The 16006-nt window shown below is 41.4% G+C and overlaps 1 protein-coding gene across 8 annotated transcripts in view; it reads left to right on the top strand.

Moving 5' to 3' along the window:
* The first annotated feature begins 7974 nt into the window (after positions 1–7974).
* LOC119741140 overlaps positions 7975–16006 on the top strand; it is a 71427-nt gene continuing 63395 nt past the window's right edge. For 5 of the 8 annotated variants that reach the window (XM_038216838.1, XM_038216835.1, XM_038216836.1 and 2 more), the window contains exons 1-4: positions 7976–8252; positions 10987–11071; positions 14853–14999; positions 15694–15837. In XM_038216838.1, coding sequence (XP_038072766.1) covers positions 11002–11071; positions 14853–14999; positions 15694–15837 — 361 coding nt within the window. In that variant the 5' untranslated portion in view covers positions 7976–8252; positions 10987–11001. Of the gene's footprint in view, positions 8253–10986; positions 11072–14852; positions 15000–15693; positions 15838–16006 lie in introns of all 8 variants that reach the window. The other 3 variants (XM_038216837.1, XM_038216830.1, XM_038216832.1) reach the window with 2 other exon arrangements.

The following is a 16006-nucleotide window of genomic DNA, read 5'->3' as shown; positions in this document are numbered from 1 at the left end:
CGAGCACGCCGGCAACCTGTCACAGTTCATTCGTAGGTCCCTTCAAAATAACTAAAGCATTGTATTTATTGTGCATAACAACTGCCCCGTGAGCGATTATCTTCTCAGTAGGCCTATAGCTGACACAGAATGTACAGAGATCATGCTTGAAAGGGTCTTACTTTTTGTGCCGGTAAATGCTGACGTGAAAGTCCCCTAATAGAGTGCAAGTAGACTTGCTCGCGAAGCGGTGGACAGGCGACATAGGCCTCCTGCCCCGCGTATAGCGGGCGGTCGAATTGAAAAACGTAATCAATGTGAAGCGCCTACCGACCCATACTGGGACCTTTAGTGCTGAAAAACATGCAGAACTAAATCAGGCCACGTTTACTCACTCTTTAGCCAACAAAATTCTCTAAAATTGTCATTTGCTAAGGAAAAGGTTATCCGTACTTTACCAACCAAGTTTGAAGCCTCAATTCAATTGTCAAAGGAGGCATTTTCAATACATTGTATATGAGAGGGAAGTCACGTGATTTTAAAATGAGGCTAAATACTAGACTGGTACATATTCAACCATGGTCCATTAACTGTTTGAAAAGACTGACATCTTCACTCATTATCATCAGTCTGGTGGCTGACCATGGAGACATGTGTAGAAAATAGAGATAGATGCAGTGCTGAAGTGTTGTCGGACTGGTTGTAACAGGTGCCAGTCTAGTTTCTTGTACAATGTATTGAATGTTTTCAATACCTCAGGTTTTGGGACTATTGAGAGTCCCACATTTTCGGACCACTACTGACCCAAAACTGTAAAACTTCCAAATAAAACATACAACTATTCAACCTTCCATCATTCTTTTCTTTAACATAATGTTTTCAACCATAAAATTCAAATTTATAGGCCTAGATTCAGAAAGAAAGTCTTCACTGTAAATTGTGGCTACTTAAAAATGGGTCCGCCCGATAGTCCAAAGGTTTGATAGTCTGAAGGTTCTTTATTCCGAAGGTTCGATAGTCCGAATGCGTACAATTCCAATAAGAGGGGGTTCGTCAGTCCGAAAATGAAATTAGGTTCGTTAATCCGAACATTTGAAGCAATAGTCCAAAGGTTCATTAGTCCGAAGGTTCATTAGTCCGGAGGTTCATTTATCCAAAGGTTCGGTAGTCCGAATTTAGAATAAGGTTATTGAGTAGGAAGGTTTAATAGTCTGAAAGGAAAATAAGGTTCACTAGTCCGAAGGCTCATTATTCCGAATTGAAAATAAGGTCCTATAGTCCGAATCGACAATAACGTCCGATAGTCCGAATTGACAGTAAGGTCCCATTTCAAGTCGGACTATCGAACCTTATTGTCCATTCAGACTATCGAACATTATTGTCGATTTGGACTATCGAACACTATCGTCTATTCGGACTATTGAACTTCGGAATATTTAACTTTCTCCTGTTTTCGGACTTATGGGCCCTTAGGACTATCGAACCTTCGAACAATCGAAGCTTCGGACTATCGAGCCTTCAGACTATCTGGCTGTAACCATGGTTTATTGTGCCAAGTACATACATTATACAGCGACCGCAAGGTCGATACAGTACAGGACAAAAGTACCAAATAGTGTATATGTATCATCAAAATGTCGAGTTTAGGGGCTCTATAGTTCACATTTGTACTTAAAAATTAAAGGCAAAAAGCAAGTAGTTTTGAACTCAAAAACCTATTTTACAATCTTTGATACAGTTATAATCCTGTCTGACTAGTTCATTTTTGTCTGGCATAAAATTTTCAACAATTTGTTTCACATAATGAACCCAGCGGCGGCGGAACTCAAACTGAGGGGGGGGGGATCACCAAAAAGAGACACTTGCTCAGTAAAAAGGCATCTGTCGGTGCAGCAGCGTATCCAGCATTTTTTTATGGGGGGGGGGGCACAACCGTGCTGAAATGTCGACACATTTTTGTCACCGGACACCTGGCCTCCTTAAAATCAAATAGTGTGGGTGAGTGTGCTGGTGTACGTGTTCATCTTTTCAAACCGTGGACGAAAAATACCAGAGAACAAAAGAGAACAATATCGTCCACGATTCCCAGCATACGTCCGCGATTGGGGTCGTGTACAAAACCCATAGGAGTCTTCCTAAACAGTTAGAACAAGTTAGTACAATCAAAAGAGGGACAATAGGACGTCCACGATCGACGGTGAACACACGTGCGTGAACGTATAGACACTGCCTTATGGGGTACCGGAACAACGGGAGGTATCCCATAAGGAATGCCCACCGACTTGCGGGGTACCCTTTTGGTACCCCACAAGTTTTTCACGAAACAGATATGTGGATTTTACTCAAAAACTAGGATTTTTCAAGGTGCGTTGATTCGTCGCAAATGGAAGAGTCTTAGAAAAGTGATATTAAGTCCGAATTTCAGCCCAGGAAAATAATTCTGGTTAAACTAAGAGCATTTTCAAATTAGTGTGCGACATTGCAAAATTTTAGTACACGAGAACAACGAAATTATATTGTAAACACCGGAAATCGTGGACGTAGGACAAAATAATTGGGGCGCAAACAATACGTCCACGATTGACCGAACGTCCACAATCTCAAATCGTGTACAAAACCAATGAGAGCTGTCGCTAAAAAGTTAGAGTACAAACAAAGGAAAGAGGATTAGGGGCAATGGGGCGTCCACGATTTCCGGCATTTACACACGTGTGTGTGGGTGTGCGTGTGGGTGTGTGTTTAGGGGGTGGGGGCTGGTACTATCTTCTAAAATAGGGGGCGCTCTTCAAAATCATTATGCAAACTACACACATTTTCAAGGCGCATTGTCAGAACTCTCTATACCAATTTGGGAAATGGTTACTGGAAACAAATTATCCGAAATTTTAGGGTCAGTTTTGTTTTCATCTCGAGGTGGCACATTTACACTCGAGGGGGCACATTATTTTATGTCCGCAAGAGGGGCATAAAGGCCTACTTTGAACTCTGATCGAAAATATTTCAGTTTACATTTAATTACATAATTCAAGTTCAAAACAAGATGCTAATAATACTAATAAAATCATTCAGGTTAAAACCGGGTATTTTTTCGCCAATAAACAATTCAGTACTTTTTGGAAATTTAAATTAACAGCCCGTGATATAAGTAATATATTTTACTCTCAAATAATGAAATAAAAGCAGCTGGGGGCGGTGTGGCGGACCAAATTTGCCGACAAGTTTGTGTAAAAAAAAAACCACAAGCAAAAAAAGGAGGGTCCTCAAATTTACAAATTTGCCGACAGAAAAAGTAATGGGAGATATGAAGAGTAGCATTTGCCGACAAAGTTGCAACGAAATAGTTGACAAGCAAAAAAGAAAGAGGCCTCAGATAAAATTTAAAAAGGCCCTCACTGCAATTTTACAAATTTGCCGACAACAATAATTATGTTGTGCTTGTAAATTATTTGGGTTTTTATTTTTCATCGGATTCCTGTACTTCGTATAGCTGCATCAAGGGCAGATCCAGGGGAGGGGCGACAACGGGTTCCATTCCCCCTCCCCCCCCCCCAAAAAAAAATACCCCGAACCCAATTATTTTTGTTTTAAAGTGACGTCGCAATAAAGGCAAGCACTGCATACACCACCATCTTTTCCTCAAAAAGATTTGGTTAAAGTGGTCAGATATTGCCTCAGATCGTACCACAGAGCATCTAGAAACCCCCCCCCCCCAAAAAAAAAAAAAAAACATTGGGGATCTTAACCGGGTTTCGCATCCCATGCCCGAATTTTTGGGACCCACTTTATGGCGACTAAAACATTTTTGGCCACCCCCCAAAAAAACACAATTGTGTTCTGGATGATCCGCCTTTGAGCTGCATGAGTGCAGGTTATTCACATGAGGCTTGTGGAGTCAGAGAAACTGTTGTAAATGTTAAGGTGTTATTATTGATGAAACTTTAAGTTGGGGCCCACACGTTGAATACGTGAAGAAAACAGTTTCCTCTAAACTAGGTATGCTAAATAGAACCCGCGGCTATGTTCCCCAAAGTAGTCTGCACTCTCTTTTTGTTAGCTTAGTTATGCCATCTTTAAGTTATTGCAGTACTGTATAGGGAGGAAGGTACACACCACACGACAATATTCTTAATAAATGTCTGAAAAGAGCCGCGCGTATAATCCTGAAGTGTGCATTCGTAACTCTTTCAGCCGATATGTTTGCTAGTCTCGATTGGAGGTAATTTGCTGAAAAAAAGTTGAGCATAAAAAGGCTATCCTTGTTTACAAATGTATATACAAAATTACTCCTTGTACCCACCTTTAAAATGGGGGCGCTCTTCAACTGACCATTAATATGCGTACTGCCCATTTTCACGGCGCATTTGAGGTTTTTGAGCGGGTTTTCTTTTTGGGATTAATGTCAGACGCACTAACTTTTTATTGAAATAGGCCCTCATTGCTGAAAAAAAATGTGAAAAAAAATTCACCGGGGGTGGGGCAGAGTGCCCCCTCTGCCCCCCCCCCCCCCCCCCCCCCCCCCCCCCCCGATACGCCACTGTATCGGTCCGGATGCGCCATTGCAGCGGTCCAAGAGTTAGTTGGGACGGTAGACTGTTCCGATGTTCCAACTGAAACACCTAAGTTGAGTCCCATGTTCAAGTTGGGGCCACGGTTTGGTACGGCATTACAACACTACGGTACATCAAGGCACTTTCGAGATTTCCAGTCATTCATGTCCTGTCCAAACACAATTGTTAGAGTCTTCCCTTGTGTTCACAGTAGAGTTGTTGGCTATTCATAACAGTTACCGACTTCCAACAGTTGGGTGAAACGTTACGTAATCCTCCTTTTAATGATGGCATTCAAATGGCGCGTGATTTCTATTGTGACATTGAAGTGGCGATCCTTCTCGCACGCACAGAGCGATTTCTTTTGCAAAGAAAACCTCCTCTTCAGCGCTGACTGACTTCAATAGGCCCATACTTAATTTGCATGTGACAGTTGCAGACAAACAGTCACCCCTTGACTGTTATGTGAAACTGTTGTACAACTGTTAGACCGGACTGCTGCGTATAAAGCAATCAAATTGCACTTAGGAACAGTCGTTGTAAGTTGCCACGAAAAGATCTCTGAGTCCACTGAGGCGATCCATCAATTACTCCCATTGCATTGCCTTCTGGGAGTAGTGGTCTCGGCATTCGGCCATCTCACATGCCTTCGATAAATCAAGGGGGCTGAAAGGGCAGCAATCTCGAAATAATATTACATATATAATCTTCATTTTCACCAAACATTTACAAAATAATAGCATATGAAGGATATAAACATATTTTTTTTTGGTTTTCATTTTTGTTTTATTTTTTTTACATTTTTAAACATTATTCATCAATGGCATACCATTGCACGAAGTTTCAAAGCTTCAAGAGCTTCATTGAACTGGGCTCAAATGTGAGCAAAAACTTTTTCACGAAGTACCACTCTCCTAGTTTGAGCGCTCTCCTAGTTTGAGCTTCGTTTCCACGAAATAACACTCACCTAGTCTTGTGATACATTGAAACGTTCTACATGTACTTATGAAAAAAATATAGTTTCGCACCTTTTCTGGTTTTACAAACTATCACTCACCCTTTTCTCTTATTTCTTGTTAATTTGATATACAAACGAGTGAAAACCCGCTAATTTAATCAATCCAATACATCAATTGTCCACAACGAGAAACCCAACTGAAAATAATATGCAGTTTTGACGCAAAGTGTTGTTCTAGAAAACGTTCAACTTTAATGCCGTTTACTCCGATTGCTAGTTTTTACTGGAATGTATATGAGTGTTACTTCGTGGTGTCACTTACGAAATAACAACAGATTGTTGATTGGGGAAATAGTTCTCCTCGCCTTCCTGGGATTATAACTTCTATCGAATCATCAAATATTGTGAGAAAATCTTCACGGGTAACTCCAGTCAAAGTAAACAATAGACGAAGGTGTTCAAGTTAATCATTAAAAACATCTCTTCCTTGTCTCGGTTCATAAATGAACAGAGCACTGTAAATGTCCCCAAAATTATCTTCACACGCGCGAGAGAGATAGTTTGATACGTCTGCTTGTCTTGTAAAGTAAGGCCAGTATAGCTGCGTGATCCATATATATTTGCTTTGAGCTCAATGATTAACAATTGTTTAATGGCCCAGTATCGTCTCTGTGTGATTTGCTATTGTCATGTTAGAGGTAAGCGTGCCACTGTTAAGTCATGTGCTGTATCAGATTTCACCCAGTGCTCTGTTCGGAACATTTTATGAACCGAGACAAGGAAGAGATGGTTTTAAATGATTTATGTACTTTAACACACTGATCTTTTTTTACTTTGACTGGAGTGCGTTTCCGTGCTATATTGTGTAGGCCTATATATTTGTATCAAAACCCATAGAAAAAAATCGTTCTGGGCTGTTTATTGATCACTTTTCACACTTCAAAACAGAAATCATTTTACTCACATTTAAATGTTTTTTAAAATAAAAACAAAGTATTGCTATCAGTTCACATCGGAAATTTAGTGATGAAAAAAAAAGGAGGCTTGAATGCCTCTTACAGGCATAACCGCTTATGAAACTAATTAAAGATTGAAGAACTTCAACTATTAACCATACCCCCTTTTTTGACAAGGTTTTCCAAGCCGAGTGACCCACAGGATTGCTGTGGTTGCTGTTTAGAAGGCCGATCCGCCGTAATGATCGCCACTTCAATGTCACAATAGAAATCACGCGCCATTTGAATGCCATCATTAAAAGGAGGATTACGTTTCACCCAACTGTTGGAAGTCGGTAACAGTTACGAATAGCCAACAACTCTAGTAACGCCCCAAGACGATTAGTGATGGTCATTTTTCTTACCACATATCGAGTAGGAAACGCAAAGCACTTTGGGTAACTGATACGTTGGCACGCAGTATTGACCCTGGGGCGGATCCAGGAATTTTCGCAGGAGGGGGGTTTTCATCAGCAAAAAAATATGAAAATGCATACAGGTTTTTTTCTTCGGACACTTGGCCTCCGTAAAATCAAAAACTGGGGTAGGGGGTGCTGGTACCATATTTCTATAGAGGGCGCCGTTCAAATTCGACAATTATTAACACTATATTACAGAATGGTGTACCGTATTTTGAACAGGCGGACATTATACCAGTATAATTTTTGGGGGGGGGGGGTCACGGGGGGGTTCGACTTATTTTTTAGGAATTTGGATGTTAATTTTTTTTTGGACAGAGCTGGGGGAGGGGGTTGAACCCATCTGGATCCGCAACTGTGACCCAGAGTTACGTGACAAGCTAAAGACAGCTCAAAGAAAGCAGCCATCACCATGCACCCCAATTTTATTCAAAGTTGCAAGGTCAAAACTGTGGTCGGCGTCGAGGGCTTCGATAGCGTTCGCACGTCAGCTGAATTCTATACAGCTGAATTGCGTTTTCCTATTCCACGTATTCATAGGAAGGGCCATGCGTACTAACCTTCCTTTTCAATTATTACAGATGCAAAACCTATGTCAGATCAGCCTTTCGACAAGTCCATCGTGGCTTATCTTACCGGCATTAGACAAAGTGGCGAAAGCGGCGAAGCCGCTGGAGCGGGAGACCAAACCCGTGGCTTCGCCAATCGTGCGCGCTGAATTAGTCTTCGCTACAGTTGCTCGCAGAGTCGCAGCTGCTTTACGCCACGAGTGCCTTGGCGAAAGGCTAATGTCAGATTTGCTCGCGAGAAGCTAGGTTTTAATAAAATAATATCCGTACAGTTGGGTGACTGCCTTGATGTCTGTCGAGCTATATATACACCCATCCAACTCTGTAGTCACCAACTGTTCGTGTTAATTACACAAGTCAAAGCGCGACGCCTTTGCTCACAATCATGGCTAAACTGCTTCAGTGAGCTGCGCGGAGGCTTGACGCATACCGACGGTTTGTCCGTATTACTTGGGTCATTGAAAACAAGCTGGCAATTTCTTATGCTAATAGGCCTACCTGACAAATCCTTGGTGGAGGTCAGTGAGCAGATTTGATACTGGGTATAGAATATGACGTAACGCTATTGGGAGATGTTTCTTTGAAATCTGGAGAGTATCTATCGAATCGTATCAACAGGCCAGGGTACGTCTGTTGATGAAACCATACCATGCACCCGGTGAAGGAAACAGGGCCACCACTTCAATAATCCGACCTTCCGTAGTGTAGTAGTCAAAATTCCTGTTCTTCGGTCATATTAGACACATTATACAGACGGTGATGATGACGTGTAACTGACCAGCAATGTAAGAAACATTTCCTTAAATTATTTTCAGAAATTGTATGTGATGGGAATGGTACACACAATATTTTATTAGGCCCTTTTTGCTGATATGTGGAGTTTGGATGTTGTAGACTTTTTGTGATAACTATGGGGAAAATGTCCATACTGGGCCCCAACTTTACCTGCAACTAAACACATCAATTTTCACCTCACCTTGTGATTTATGATCACCCAAGAGGAATCCAGGAAGCTGTGTTAATACAAAAAAAATAGGCAAAATGTGTTCAAGTTAGAGCACATTTTGGATGCACACGTCGTGCAGAACTAAGTTGAAGCAGCCGGTCAAAACTGATTGAAGTGGCTGAGAGACAACCATGACATCGCATGAGCCTGCCAATGATAGTGCAATAAGTCATTATGAATATTTATTTTCTCATGAATATTTAGTTTATTTCAATGGATACTTCAAATACGTCCAAAGATTGCTTATAGCAACAGCGATCGTGCGCGGCCTAGCGGTTAAATGTCTCGCGTTTTAAGTAAGAGTCCGTGGTTCGAATCCCAATGAAGCAAGTGACTGATCAATAAATAGGAATATAGGAAAAGTGAGGGTGAGAGTAGAGGAGGGAAAGTGGAGGAAATAACCATGAAGGTCCCAACTTTTGGCGCTTGAAAATTAATTGAAAAAAAGTTGTGGCCCAGTACGGAAATTTTTCCTGCGGACTTCCGGGTTATTTTTATTTTTTTTACCTTGGCTTATCTAGGTCCCAGACTTATGTTCTTGAAACTCAATGGTTCTTGAGTCTGGAGTACTGAAATGTAACACAAAGCAACCAATGAAAACTGGCTTGCAAATTACTAGATCTTTATCGAGTGACTTCACTCTGCATGCCCCGATCTATACTGAGTAAATCCAGAAGAAACTGGATTAGTGATCTGCTGGAATCTCGAGTGAAAACTAATCTATTCCATTGAATGATTTTCAGGAAAGAATTCCATACTGGGCCACCAACTCAGACCCCCTGCACAAAGTCTATGCATGGGCCATGACAGAAAAAGTTAGAGTAGAATGTTTGCACTACTTGAATAGCGTTTCTTCATCAGATTTACAACTTTTGTACCGTGCAGCTTTTGGTATCATGCAGCTTTTGTCGTCACACAGATTAACCCAGGAAATAAACGTCAAATTTGACATCTTTTCGAGCGAGGGGAACACCACGCCGTTTACCTAAATCTCGTTTTTATTTAGGCTGTCATCAAAAAGTTTTAGAGAGATGTGGTCCCGAACCGATACAACAAATGCAACATGTGGTTATGTAGTATCACTTATCAGAATTCAATAATAAAGGCCAAAATCGTGAATCATGAATATTCAGAAATAAGTTTGCTTGACAGACTTCAACACCAGAGTGGGCGCAGAGCCCTGCAAATATTTTGAAAGCCACCGCGCGCAGTAAAGCGGTAAAAGCGGTCTGGGTCTTTATTGACAAGTAATTGCCACCTGTACGGGCCGCGTATTTGTTTTTTTCCCAAAGAGAGACGGGCCAAGTCACTCATGCATAATTCAGTTTAGTTTCTAGGAACCATTGCAACACACTTACGTTCTCATTCTCTTTTTCCCTTTTCCCTAAAAATTATCTCAACGATAAATTTAGAGAAGAAAACTAGTCTATGAAAACGATCAGCGACGACGACCGTTCTTTAAAATGCTTTTATAATGTAACTGGTTGACTAAATAACAACAATGCTATTGATATCATTGTTCTGTTCTTATGAATAAACTTACTGGCCCGATCGAAACTACTGAATTATTCATGACCTGGCCCCAACCATCCTTTTTCTAAAAAGGATAAAAGGAACACAATGTCATCACCCCACATGTCTCATCCGTCTATAGTCGTCCAAACCCATAGTTGAAAAGGTGATCTAATAAGACTAAGCTTCGTATGTTATTTACCAGTATCCCCAAACAATCTCTCTACACCGATTTTTGGATATTGCCTTTTTTTCTACTTATTAATGCTATAAGCAATCATTAGTCATTCCGTTCAGTAATGGCTATCCAGGCTTTGGGTCATTATTTTTTTCCCCGGAAACAGTTTCATTGAAAAAGTAGCCCCAACTTTTTGTTTTGTATTGTTTTGTTCGTAAAATTGTTTAAAAGAGTAGCGGCTGCATGTGGGGTGCTGGCGCTTTCGTTTCCAAATCGGCAAAATATTTCCAGTGGGCTAAGTGCCCTTATACCCTTGGTCCCCTTGGCCCCCTTGCTCCCCCCCCCCGCCTCCTGGACGCCTCCGCCTCCTGGACCCCTCCTGGACCTCCTTCCATTGACCCCCATGCCCCCTGGTCCTTTACCCTTTGTCCCATTACCCTACCCTTGCAAAATGTCGTTATCATACGTGCCTTTTTATGGAATTAAAAAAAAATAGATTTGTAAATCACATGCAATCAAGCAATGTCCGGCTGCCGTTTGTGATTTGTTAATAAATTGAATTGAATAAAAACTTTTAAAAAGGGGACAAAAATGGAAATCCGAATTCCATCTTACGCAAAAAATAATTGACATTGAAATATAATAATTAATGTTGTATTACATTTGCTACTTTGAACTAGAAAGCCAAAATTAATTGGCGTTTCAAGAGATATTCTCAGACCTATGTAGGCTAATTACCTAATCAATCAGTGTATCATTTTAACGCCCTTAAACTTGTGTAGGATATAACCGATGCATTTTTTTATAATTGTTTCTTCTCCAGCTAGACCACATCAAGATGTATTTTCTGGGCTGGATTGTTCTGGTTCTTGTCGGCCTGATTGCAGTTGGTAAAAGTACCACTATAGGTAAGACATTGCCAGTACAACAGCTACATGTAATTCAAGGTGCACAATGTCTTACATTTTGTGGAGAAAACGTCGAAAAACTCCGTTTTGGTTATAAATGTGGAGTGCAGGTGGCCTCGTGATCTGGAGCATTGAACTCATGGTCTGCTGGTTATTCCTGCAGGTTGTGGGTTCGAGTCCAGCCTGTACTTGGGTTGTGGTGCGTGTGCCCTTAGGCAAGGAATAAATGGGTATTGGCGAGGGAAGGAATGGCTCAGAAGTTCAGGGATTAAGATGAGAGATTCCTTCAATTCTGCAAAGAATCAAAGAGGAAAAATAAAACTTAACGCTGGATATCCAGTTTCATAAAACAGTTTTCAGTTTAAAGCATAAACATTTAAGTGCAAAGTTCCTACAACAGAGTTCATCATTAATTAAAAGCACTTTGAAATTCCAAAAATACACAGAAGCAAGTATTTCCAGTAATTAGAATCCAGACTTCGGAGACGGAAATACAGCTTACACTTAAAGTTTCACTCCAAAAAAAACATAGCATAGAAGCATCAGTAGGCCTATCATCTACAGCAAACGCTTCAGATCGGCAGATATCAGGCTAACATACATCAGGCTAACAAATTTTCCAGTCGGATTCAGCTAAGAAAAGCATAGTTTTCAGTCAGATTAAGAGAAACAGTACCGAGAGCAGTCCTTAAACGTGTGTTGCAAGTAAACCAGATTTCTGGAAAACTCTTAAAATAAAAGAGTAAGTTTTTATAAACAACGCAGCAAAATCAATCCACTTAAGAAGAGGACATGCACGGCGAAAGAAAATAATCCTTAACTGATCCCAGGAATCACTTAATAGATGACAAAAGTACAAATAAGTTACCACCCTACGGGGAAACAAATCAGACGGGGCTGAACTAACAAGCTGCAATACGGCAACAAAGATTTAACATTCTGGCCATACAAAATGTACACATTATTATAGGAGTTAAACCGAAGTCAAATACATTAGAAAATCAAGGAACTGACTTTATGTCATCACATCAGAGACAGATCAGAAAACGGACAGGCAAGATGCATGATCAACTTGCGAAACAAAACAAACTCAGCGTACGGCTCACGTGCGCCCTCAACAAGTTTGCACGCAATGAAGGGCGCCTTCAAGACAGTTTTGCAACTAATTTGTTTCTCAGCGCACGAAACAAGGGTCGTACTAACATTTCGTTTACGGAAATGGAGATTTTCTTCTCGCGAAAAAAAATATATCTCTAAGCAGCATGGCCGTTGTCCGCCATCTTGCCTTCGCACGGAGCATGGACTACAGATATGGGTGTGTAGGTAATGAAATCATCATGTTGTATGCGGATTCACACGTAACGACTGCCCTCGGTTGATTTATTGCATAATGTTATCACCACCGTTCGCTCGTACAACCCCCCCCCCCCCCCCCACACCCTGCAAACAGGACGCTGGGATACGCTGATGAGCTTCACAGAATCTTGTGAAGGAAATGGCTTATGACATATGTATGAAGCATCTGGCTGCAGCTGTTCAAGACCGCAGTTGGACAATGTGCGCAAATGCTATCCGAAAACTTCCCATAGAAATGAGCACATTCCATACCGTACACAATTTTGTGGCAAAATTTTGAGCATCGCATAATGCAATCCGACCGTTTGTGATTCGAAACGAAGCCTGAGCAAGTGACGGGAATTGTAAATTTACAACACAGATAAGTTTTACAGAAGTTCCTACATCATTACGCTTTTCAACGAAAAAAAAAATCTAAACTGGAATAAAAGAGTAATGAATCAGTCTTAACGGCCGTTTCGAACCTTGCAGAGTCATAACCGTGATGACGTGCAGGTCACCGTACAGGTAACGCAAAATTCAACCAATCAGAGCGTGAATTCATCGGAGTATCCCAGCGTCCTGTTTGCAGGGCGGGGTTACGAGCGAATCACCACCGTTGCTTGCGTAATAGTATGGTCCGCGCGCGTAATTTTTATTCCTAGGAGGGTTAGGGGCAATGTCATGAATAATTCATGTTTATCCATGAGAACGGACAATGACATCAACGGCATTGCTGTTAGTTACTCAACTAGTTACAATACATTAAAGCATTTTAAAGAACGGTTGTCGTCGAGCTACCACACATTAGCCTAGTAGATAGCGAGATGATCTATGGATACAAAGATCCCTGGTTCGAATCCACGTCGTCGCTGCTCATTTTCATCAGCTATTTTTCTTCTCCAAATTTATCACTGAGATAATTTTAAATTAAGGGGAAAATAGAACGAGAACCTAAGTCTGGCAATGATTCAAAGGAAAAACTGAATTATTCATGACATTGCCCCAAACCCTCCTAGGAAAAAAAATTACGCGGTCCGCGCTGCCCCTGAGCCAACATGGCCGCCGATTTTGGAGCTGCACGGAGAGCCAATTTTCTTGAACTGAAAATTGCAATTTTCAGAAGCCACAATTTCATGTTTGCTCCTACTTTACGGTTTCAACACTAGTTTTGCTAATTTGAATGCGTTTTGGAGGTGTTGACGCTGTGTTGACGATGTGTTGACGCTTCAGTGTGTGTTCGAGTCCAGTGTGTGTTCGAGTTTAGGGAACACGCAGCCGATTTTGCGCCTAATTTGCGGACACCACCTATTTTGAATTTCAGGTTTAATTTCATGACACCGAAATTGTTCACCGTAAATGGCAGGCACTAATAAAATAAAAGTACCGGTGTTTCACTCAATGAATTTGAATATTGTCAACAAATAGGTTTAGCAACAATTCATGAGGAAAGTCGGGGTAAGCAACGAAGTGCGCCACGTTAGGAAACACCACTAAATCATCATGATCATCAGACCCCCTAAATCGACATGGTCCTACACTCGCATTCAATTTGCGGTGGAAAACGCACGCGTCTCGAGGATACGCATAATTAGACTTTGACATTCGCCGTGGTCTATCACACACGAACAGATTCGCTGATTAATTAGGCAAGACCCCGCCTCTTGACCTCCTAGATTTTGACCAATCAGCGGGCGCTTTCTTTATTGGGTCTTCGGTCATTCACCCGTTGCGCGTCATAGACAATGGATAAAAAAAAGGTGTCACGTGCTCTGTATCATGTTACGCGATATCGCGCCCGGCTGTTGTTGTATTACAAAACACTGCATTCGAATTGACCAATCAAACCATTTAGCCCTGATTTTAAATGAAACGACGTCACGATTGAGTAAAGTCGACCCCGAATGGTTGGGGCGCGGCTTGCATATATCGATTTGTCTAGACATTATCAGACGTTATACAGAAATTTTGCTCTGTGGATAACGGGTGATACTCAGACATAACTTTATGTATCGCAAAAGACTTGCGCTACCCAAAGTGTATTCAGTTCACTGTGAGATTCACTGTGAGGTCCGCTAGCTTTCAGAATCATACTCTACAGGGAGCGACCCAATAGCGCACACGCGTTTGAAGAATGTTTTAAAAAGAAGCATGCGGGGCTGGAATTACAACAAGCGCTCCAACAGCTCGATTTTGAGGTCCAAAATGTGTTCCCCGAAATTCCTTCGCGCTGATATTACATGAAAACAGCAAATGTCTTCATTTTAATCATGGTTCATTTCTCCTTTCATTGTTCTTTCCAACAATCATCATTTCGGTTGTTAGGCTTAAAACTCAACTTGACAAAATCAAGATATTTTATCCCTGCTTATAAGGGGACCCACTATACAATTCTTGTGGTACGTAGCAGAAATGAAAGTGCTTGATAAATTTGGTTTCTCTGCAGGAACCACTCTAGACTGCGACTTTGAAGACCCTGGTCAACGGCTATGTAGTTGGGTGCAATCGACAGAGGACAGTACCGACTTGGTTGTTAATTCAGGGTCCACCCCAACTGCACAGACTGGTCCGATCGTTGATCACACCATCGGAGGTAAGTCATAGTGGATGTTTTAGAGCACATTTTGTATGCACACGTTGTACAGAACGGCATGATTCCACAGACCGAGCGCAACCAGACTCGAGCCAAGTCTAGACTTCCAGACACTTCAATCACTATGGCCGGGTGCCTCCAACTTCCAGCTGCACAACGTGTGCATCCAAAATTAAGTGGTGGTCTAGTATGGAATTCTCCCTGTTCCGAGTAATCACAAAGTCATGAGTGCAATATCGCAGCGATTGTGCAGTGTACTAAAAAATGACATTATCAACCTACTTCACCAAATGTAAAGACACCTTTTTGGTCATTTTTGAACGGTTTCTTGGGGCGGAATTTACGATTTTCCTACCCGGTTTACGGCCGATTGGTGCCATGCAGCGCGATCTTGCGTGCTAATGGTACATCGCACGGAGATCGCCATCTTTATTTTCATGTTGCGTTTTGTCGTTGTCATTTCCATTTTACCCCCAAATTTCCCTCAAAAATTCAAACCCCTGACCTTTATCTATGACATGCCCTTATATGTTCTAAATGTCGCCAACTAGTTTGGTTGGTCAAATAATTTAAAGGTGGATTTTGTTCCCTAACACTAGAACCGGGCCCCTAGATACAAGTCATGATCGCCAATATTGCAACGATATATTAAGCAAAGATAATTACAATGTATTTCATTGAAATCTATTTGCAGACAATAGCGGAACCTACTTGTACCGAGAGGCTAATGATCGATCCGATGGCCATGATGCAGTTCTTATCAGTCCAGTAGTCAATGCTTCATCGGGAGGTTCATTATGTTTCACTTTCTGGTACAGTATGTTCGGAGACAAAACAGGTAAACAAAAATTAAGACTACTTTGTGTTTATGACCGTATCATATCTGAAAAAAGTCGCATACGGGATCAGAACAGCCAACCAATCACAGTGCGTGCATCTTGATTATCTATGCTGAATCGAGGCGCACGGCACTGTGATTTGCTGGCTGTTCTGATCCCAAATGTGAT

This window comes from Patiria miniata, unplaced genomic scaffold, assembly GCF_015706575.1.
Source record: "Patiria miniata isolate m_02_andy unplaced genomic scaffold, ASM1570657v1 HiC_scaffold_5, whole genome shotgun sequence".
Classification (NCBI taxonomy): Eukaryota; Metazoa; Echinodermata; class Asteroidea; order Valvatida; family Asterinidae; genus Patiria; species Patiria miniata.
Note: the sequence above shows the minus strand (reverse complement) of the source record. Positions and strands in the feature narration are given on the sequence as shown.